Raw genomic sequence first — 9,264 nt, 5'->3', positions numbered from 1 at the left:
AATCCGCTCTATTACATGATTTTTTATATTTTTAAACTTAAAATATGCTTATACTCTCTAATAACCCGCCCTCATTTTTAATACAGAACAAAATAAGATTTTAGATCTTCACTATCATGTATTCTACCTTATTTTATCGCATTTTTTTTGGTTGACTTTTGTAGGATGGTTTGCCATCCCTTAAAAAATGTATTTTATGTTTCTTAAATTCAAGAAAATAAAATTAATGTAAAAGGCGATTACTGTAATCTATAATCACACCTTTCCCCTAATCTCCTTCCTTAATTATCGTTCTCTTTCTATTGGTGTTACTGTGTGTCTCCCATTCTTTCTAATTCTATCTCAGCTTTTTCCTCGCCGGAGCATCTCCGACCGATCTATTTTCCTCCATTCTTTCCGGCGTTCCCCTCCGATGACTCCCCACTATGCTCCATAGCTTTCCCTCTCCACCAATCAACCGCCATCACCATTCTCCGCCATCTTCACCTTCCTTTTCTCGGTTATCCCTTTCAGATCCGTTTCCCGTCGATTCGAAAATCGAGGTAGACGAAATTATTCATGGATTAACATCACCCGATGAATCGTTTTCCCCCATGCATCTCACAGAACCACTCGCTTCAACAATCGACCACTTCTCGTGAATCAAATTCTAGGTTTAGGGTTTCTTAGCGTGTTTCGATAAAATGTTCAAGAAAATCATGAAAGGAGGGCATAAAAAGCCCTCCAAATCGGACTCCCATGATCCTCCTCCGTCAGGGAATAATCGGAATTCAGCGCCTGTTGTTGTTAACCACGCCTCACGCGGTGGCGCTGGAGGAACCTCTGCTGCTAATTCCTCCGCGATGGCCATGACTCCAGCTTCCGGTACAATGGAACCCGTTCCTTTGTTCCGCGACGTGCCGGTTTCGGATAAGCAGAATCTCTTCCTCAAGAAGCTTCACATATGCTGCTTCTCGCTTGATTTCACCGATACGATGAAGAATGTTCGGGAGAAAGAGATCAAGCGGCAAGCTTTGATGGAGCTAGTGGAGTTTATTCAATCAGGTTCGGGGAAGATATCTGAGAGTTGTCAGGAAGAGATGATTAGAATGATATCTATCAATATTTTTCGATGTTTGCCTCCGGCTTCTCATGAGAATACTGGTCAAGAGCCTACTGATCCGGAAGAGGATGAGCCGAGCTTGGAGCCAGCTTGGCCTCACTTGCAGCTAGTTTATGAGCTTCTCCTTAGATATGTGGTTTCTTCTGATACTGATACCAAGGTTGCTAAACGGTACATTGATCATTCGTTTGTGCTCAAGTTGCTTGATTTGTTTGATTCTGAAGACCCGCGTGAGCGCGAGTATTTGAAAACCATTCTACATCGTATATATGGGAAATTCATGGTTCATAGGCCGTTTATTAGGAAAGCGATTAACAACATTTTTTATCGGTTTATATATGAGACTGAGAGACACTGTGGTATTGGGGAGCTTTTGGAGATTCTTGGTAGCATTATTAATGGGTTTGCTTTGCCCATGAAAGAGGAGCATAAGTTGTTTCTTGTTAGGGCTCTTTTGCCTCTGCATAAACCTAAATCGGTTGTTATGTACCACCAGCAGTTGTCTTACTGCATAACTCAGTTTGTGGAGAAAGATTTCAAGCTGGCTGATACGGTTATTAGGGGCTTGTTGAAGTATTGGCCTGTCACCAATTGTCAGAAGGAAATTCTCTTTCTTGGAGAACTTGAGGAAGTGTTGGAGGCTACACAGGCTGCTGAATTCCAACGATGCATGGTTCAACTTTTCAAACAGATTTCCCGCTGCCTCAACAGTTCCTTTCAGGTTGGTGGATTTTTTTGCCTTTTATAGTTGTGATAGTTGAATTTTGATTTGCTTTCTTTCATTTTTTTGGTTATGAATTTGCAATGTTGTTTGTTGTTGAACTGTTAATTTCTATGTTATGATAGATTATGCACCTAATCTAGGTCTTTTTTGTTAACTTGCCATCCTTGTACTTAAATGTGATTGTTTACTTTTAGTAATATTGTCCAATGGGGGTAACACAGGCCTAATTAATTGACTTTAATTGTCACATTCCTTTTCTGCTTCCCCTTTCTTTTATGTTGTGTACATTTGTAGTATTTAATTTCTGTTTATGTCATGCATCTATTAGTGATGTACCATTTGATGGGGAAAAAGGGTAAAAGAAAACTTTGATGTTATGTCATTACCCATCAAAGTGAGCAGATGCTTTAAATTCCTGTCTGACTTAATTTGCTTCTTGCCATTAATTCTCACATAAAATTGGAAACTTAATTAGGCCCATGCACATGGCTTTTTGCTTGGCAGGGTTTTTGAATTCATTATTGTTCATCTTCTGCTCCAAAACTGAGCACTAAAGTTGCAAAGTTAACTGGAACTGAGCTTCAATTGGTGGCTATTGGTTTGCTTATTAATTATGGACTTATAGCTCCCGTTATAGAAAAAAAATGTTAGAATCTCATCTTAAGAGGGTTAATTTAGGAGGAAGGTAGATTAGATGGTGAGTAGTCCAATAATTAGATATAGAGGGAGACCAAGCTAACTCGGACCAAATCTTAAAGCGGGATTTAAATTTAATGATATCTATTTCTTGACTTAATTCATTATAGGACATTATGGTTTTATCCATGACTCAGCAACTCCACCTAGTTAGAAAAGGCTTTTGTTTTGGTTGTGGTTGTTGCATCAATTATGGAAATTTAAGTGTGATAATTTGTACCTCGTTAAAATTGTGAAAAAGACATCGACATAAAATAAAAAATTATATGGTTTTGTAAGTTTCTGCCTTTCAAATAATTTAAGAAATCATAGTGTTGTAGGTTTCTTTCTTCCTGTTTCCTTTATCCCTTTTAAACTATGCCGTGACATGCTTATCATACAACCTATGTTCTTGAAATAAAAACAACATAAGAAACACCGATGATCTTGTTCTCTGTGATGCTCCTGTTCCATCATCAGTGTGGATGACCTATGCTTTTCTCTCAATGAAAGAGAAATAGGGAATATTTCAATTGTAGATAATTGGTTCTCATAAACTTCCTGCATTACTGAAAAGTGAACAAGCTTCTCTCTAAGATCCCCCATTAAACATTTATAGAGTGTTGCTCCTTTACGAGAGGTGTACTACTCAAACTATACACATTACTTCCAGCTTTTGGAAATCCCATGTGTTATGATCTTGTCTTTAGTATATTAAAATCTAGGGGAAATCACACTCACCTCCCTATTAGACCAACACAAACACCCCTCTCTAGTTTTAAAACATACACTAATGACTAACCATCCCTCAAATCTAATGATTGTTGATATATCACATTCTATTCATAGAGATCCAATATTCCTTAATTTCACCAACTTCCTTCCTTATAAGTTATACAACTCAGTTGGTGGTTCTGGATGGTAATTGTTAAGAAATGAATATTTTTTCGATGTATGGAATATACAAGCTCTAATCTCTTTATACAGAGTATTCTAACCCAATGAATCTAACTAAAGGTCCAATCATGAATTACTACTAATAGTAAAAATAACAAAAGTAAAATAAATTATTTACAACACTCCTCCTCAAGCCGATGAATAAATATCTACCATCACCTGCTTGGAAACAGTTCTTTCAAAGTTATTGTTGTTCAACCCTTTCATTAGAAGATCTACTAGGTTGCCTTAGGAGGGTACATATGGAGTACAAATAAGATCATTATCTAATTTTACTTTAATGAAGTGTCTGTCAACTTCAATATGTTTGGTTCTATCAAGTTACACTGGGTTATGGGCTATGGTAAAAGCAAACTTATTATCACAATAATGTCTGATTGGTTCATCACACTTTATCCTCAAATTTTCTAAGATCAATTTCAGCCATAGTAATCCACACATGCCTTGCGCCATTAACCTGAACTCTGCCTTAGCTCTAGATCTTGATAGCACACTTTGTTTTTTTACTCTTCCAAGTCACAAGATTTCTATCCAGGAAAGTGTAATAACCTGTAGTTGATCTCCTATCCACAATTGACCTCACATAGCTAGCATCTGTAATTGCTTCAAGTTCCACCCTCCCATTTCTTTCAAACAAAATTCTTCTATCAGGTCTTCCTGTCAAATATATACAATTCGAAGTGCAACTTGTCAAATAAGTTAACAAGCAAAGCAACATCAGGTCTAATATGTGAGAGGTATATAAGTTTTCAAAATGATCTCTCATACATTTTCCTATCAATCGGAATATCTTCCTCTGCGTTTTTCAACTTTGCACTTGGATCAATTGTGTCTTTGCAGGGTTGTATGTTGTCTTTCCATTCTCTTGTAGAAGATCAATAATGTATTTTGATTGAGATATGAAGATTTCTTTCTTAGAGTGAGAAACTTCAGTTCCTAGAAAGTATTTCGATTTCCCTGAGGGTCTTAATCTCAAATTCCTTGACTATATTCATGGAACTTAGGAATCCTTTGGCTACCAATCTTGCTTTGCACCTGTCAGTCGATCCATCCGTCTTGTATTGAACAATGTATAACCATTTGCACCCTACATGTTTTTTTTTTCCATTTGGTAGAGAAACCAATTCCTAAGTATTGTTCTTATCTAGTGCCTCCATCTTCAAATCCATGGCTTGTTTTCATTTCCTGTCAGACAATGCCTCAGAGAGAGAGAGAGAGAGGTAGGTAGTGTTTGAGTGTTTAGATTTGTGAGGAATACTTTATGGGTTGGTGAAAAGTGTGTGAAGCTTATGTAGTTGGATAAGGATAAAGTGGCTTTTTGGTACATGTCCGGTATCATTCATTCCTAAGGGCTGTTGGAAGATGCAAATGTATGTAGTGTGATGGTAGTGTTGGTGGAATTGAGTTGGATTATGGTTCCTTTTCATGAGAAAATTCAAAAATTGAATCATTAGAGTTTGAAGGGCCAACGGAATTTACATCATGTAATGTCGGATTTGACTCTTCGATATGAGTAGATTTAGGAATGCGCTTCCTTGTATATGTTAAATTCTTCCTATATCTGACATCAACTTCAAGATTTTCATATTTTTCAGAATAAAGTTCAGTTTCAACATTGTCACTGCTAGTTTCAACCCTAACTTTTGGTCCGAGAGTAAGGTCAGGACGTAAATGGGACTCATCTTCCATACTTATATTCTTTCCCTGAAGATGAGTTTGAACGAAGTAACTTTCTTTGTTATGGAAAAGTGACATCTTGAGAGACATAATTTATGAGATGGTGGATGATAACATTTGTAATCCTTTTGGGTGGAAGCATATCCTATAAAGCCACATTTTAAGGCCATAGGATCAAGTTTTCCTCTACCATCACTATGAATATGGACGAATAATGTACTCCCAAATATTTTAGGAGTGGGATTACTAGAGGTGGATACTGTAGGATAGAACGAGGATATGACTTCCATGAGTTTTGGAGGCATGGGTACGTTATGATAGGACGGGGATATGACTTCCATGAGTTTTGGAGGCAAGGACAATAGAATGCAAATGATTTGAGATACGATGCAATTAAAACAGCCTTGCCCCAATATTATTTGGGAACTTCATTTTGAAATATCATAGTACGTGTTTGGTCTAACAAATGCCTATTTTTTTCTCACCAATGCCATTTTGTAGGGATGTTTTAACACACGGAAAGTCATGAATGATACACTTTTAATGTTTTAAATAAAATAGGAAATAACTGCTTAATGACTCTAAGCAAAGGATGATCCAGACTATAATGGTATAAGAGAACCTTCTTCTTGCTGGTCTTTATTGATTCAAGAAAAAAATTGTTGAAAAACTGAGCTTGAATCTTTGTTATTCAAGTAATAAACACCATTCCATTCTCTACCATTCTCTTCCCAATTTGGTCCCTAAACTATAAAAATATAATCAGTAACCCCTAAATTATTTTTAATAATCAAGATAGTCCCTATGCTATATATATAACTTGATGGATTATTAATATTTTAGGGACCATATTATGGTTATATAGTTCAGGGACCAAATTGTAGAGTATTAGTTTAGGGACTAAGTAGGTGGTTTATTCGATCTTAAATATTAGAACGGCAAAAATGTAATTTTACACTTCCCCTTTGTTAAAATTCCTCTCCCTCTTGTTAAACCTTACACACGATTTTAAAATCTCTCCCTTCCATTACGTTGAACTAAATAGATCATTAAGGGAGGGCTTTTCCTAGTGCTTCAGTACTTTTCAGGTTACTTTTTTTTTAATGTTTTTTTTCTTGATTTCTCTTGATTTATTACCTCAGTATTGGGCTGGAATTCATTCATATCAATCCTCCATTGATCAACCTTTTTTGGCAGGAATTCATTCCTATCAATTATAATAGTTTCTTTATCATGTATTTCCAAGTTTGTATACCACTAGCAACTGCAACTAATGTTAATTATGCTACTGGATCAAATCATTATGGTGTTATATATGTCTTTTACCTATGCTAAGTCGAAATTATCAAGACCTTTAAACGGTGCCCTTAAGAATCATGATCAGTTGGAACTGAACTTCATTTTTGCTATTATAGTATTTCCCGGTTTAAATGTTCCCTCATAAGTCTTTCCTTTGGCAAATTTGACATGCAGGTTGCAGAGCGAGCCCTCTTTTTATGGAATAACGAGCGTATTGTGACCTTAATTGCTCAAAACAGGACTGTAATATTACCAATAATATTTGAAGCTTTCGAGAGAAATATTGAGGGTCACTGGAACCAGGCAGTTCACGGGCTGACCGTGAATGTTCGCAAAATGTTCATCGAAATGGATGCAGACTTATTCGAAGAGTGCCAGAGGCAATATGCAGAGAAACAGGCAAAAGCCCAAGAAGAGGCAGAACAGAGAGAATTGACCTGGAAGAGACTCGCAGAAGCGGCTGCACAGAACGGGGTGGACGACATGGTGACAGATTAGTGTCTGCTAGCTTTACTGCCTTAGCTCTGGAAGTGTGAATTAAATAGATGGAGGATGATGAATATGCTCCTCTTTTTTTATTTTGGTGCCATTATTTATTGGTTTTTTTTCTTCTCTTTTATAATTTCCAGCCTAATTCTTTTCTCCTCTTCCATCTCCTTATTATATATCAGTTGGATGATTAGCATTTTGAAGAAAGCAGTGATTAATGTTAATTATTGAAGTTGTTAGCCATGTCTGGTGATTAAGAAATATTCTGTGAATATTCTGTGGAATACTCTTTTGTATTTGTCCCTTTTAGAGAAGATAAATACAGAAGATTTATTTTACTGTGTTGTATTTTTCCTTCCTGAACATAAAATCATTCTTTTTGTTTGTTCTGGATTCAGACAATAGGGGTAGTTTTTAAAACTAAAAAGTGTTTGATTTATTCTATGATTAATGATAATGTTATTTCAACTTTTAAAATATCAAATGCATATCAAGATTAGATGCGATGAAATTGATAGTTATATTTATCTTGTTCAAGCTTCTTCTAGTAAGGTAGGCTAGGTTGGTTTTGTCCTTTACTCTTCTGTTTGATTATACCAAAACATTAAATACATAAATAAATAATTAAGGCACATAAATAAATAAGGCACTAAATGGAACCAAGTTGCACTAGTAGGTAAGGTATAGAAAATACATAAAGGGAATGCTAATCATGAGAAAAATAAGATGAATCCCAACTAATCTTTAGTCAACAGCATACAACTAACATAAAGTTTAAAGTACTAATAAAATATGTTTATACAAATTTTAATATTCATTATCATTTGGAATTTTCAATCAATTATGTTTATGCACTGTCACATGAGAATTGGGGAGGAACTTTTCCCACCCTAAAAAGCATTTTGAAAATACACATTCAATTTTATTAAAAGAACAGTTTTAACTATTTTAAAATTTTTCTTCAAATTTTGATCCTCTTTATCAGTTTTAATCTGTTTTATTGCAAAAAATTCATGTCACATATTTCATGTTTATTAACGCTTTAAAATATTACTTAATAATTTAACTACTTAATTTTTAATTTAAAAATGAAATTTCTAAATTTCATAACATAAGAGTAATAGAGATTAAAATTTTGAGTGATCAAAGTCTTTAAAAAATAATTAAAAATGATTAAAATTAAAAGTTAATATATTGAAAAAGATAAAAATATATTTATTCTCAACTTTTATATTGTGTAAATGTTTATTTTTAAACATGAATATGACTTTTTACGGTTTGAATATGTAATGCCGAAATCCTACATGGTTTATTAGAAAGATTCTTCCCGACACACTCTATCTATAAAAATTTGTGTGGTCGAGTAAATTTATTTAATATGATATAAAATGTATGTTGATACATATTTACATTAAAATTAACTATTAATTTTAAAATGACCAATAATTATATAAACTCAATTGTATTAAAATATAAAGAAAAAAAAACTGTGAGATAAAAAAAATTAATATTTTAAGATAAATAATATATGTTTTATATTAAGGTAATTATTTATTAAAATAAAATATTTATTGTGTTATAGTGATTCTTGAAATAGAAAATTCATTTGATACAATATAAAGTGTATTTATATACAAATGCAAATTGTAAATAAGTTGCTTAATCGTAAAACGAAAAACACTTAAACTCAGTTGCATTAAATAATCATGCAAAAAAAAAAAAACTCGTGCGATGAATAAAGAAAAAAAAAAATGAAATTGTGATATTTTGAAATAAGGATTTTGTCTTTCAAATCAAGGCAAATTGTTGATTAAAATAAAATAGACATTGTGTTGATAATGACCTGTGGGATAAAAAATTTATTTAATATGATATAAAATGTATTTAGACACACATGCAAAATTTGAAATGATTTACTTAAATGTAAAATGATCAATAATCATATAACTTTAATTGTATTAAATAATGATACAAAAAAAAAAAGGAATCGTGAGATGGAGAATGAAAACAACTTTTATTTAGAAGTAAGGGCTTTTCTCTCAAATTAAGACAATGATTAAGCTTTCTTCTTGGAAAGGCTCTCTTCTTACTTTTGCAGGTAGAGTTGAGTTGGTTAAGTCCTCGATTCAAAGCATGCTCATTCACTCGACGACGGTTTATGCGTGGCCGGTTTCTTTGATTAGAAGTATTGATAGAGCGGCTCGTAACTTCATTTGGAGTGGGGATGTTGCGAAAAGTAAAATAATCACAGTGGCCTGGAAAAGTATTTGTAAGTCAATCTCAGAAGGAGGGTTAGGTATTAGATCTTTGGTTGCTTTAAATAAGGCTTCTAATTTAAAGC

At 33.9% G+C, this 9,264-nt stretch overlaps 1 protein-coding gene across 1 annotated transcript; it reads left to right on the top strand.

The window, feature by feature from the left end:
- Positions 1 to 231: 231 nt before the first annotated feature.
- Positions 232 to 7,261, top strand: LOC131644629 (serine/threonine protein phosphatase 2A 57 kDa regulatory subunit B' beta isoform-like). The gene is made up of 2 exons (XM_058915184.1): positions 232 to 1,823; positions 6,609 to 7,261. The coding sequence occupies exons 1-2, from the start codon at positions 684 to 686 to the stop codon at positions 6,930 to 6,932; spliced, it is 1,464 nt and encodes a 487-aa protein (XP_058771167.1). The 5' UTR covers positions 232 to 683; the 3' UTR covers positions 6,933 to 7,261.
- The last annotated feature ends 2,003 nt before the right edge of the window (positions 7,262 to 9,264 follow it).

This window comes from Vicia villosa, linkage group LG1, assembly GCF_029867415.1.
Source record: "Vicia villosa cultivar HV-30 ecotype Madison, WI linkage group LG1, Vvil1.0, whole genome shotgun sequence".
Lineage (NCBI taxonomy): Eukaryota > Viridiplantae > Streptophyta > Magnoliopsida > Fabales > Fabaceae > Vicia > Vicia villosa.
This window is presented reverse-complemented; position numbering and strand designations above follow the sequence as displayed.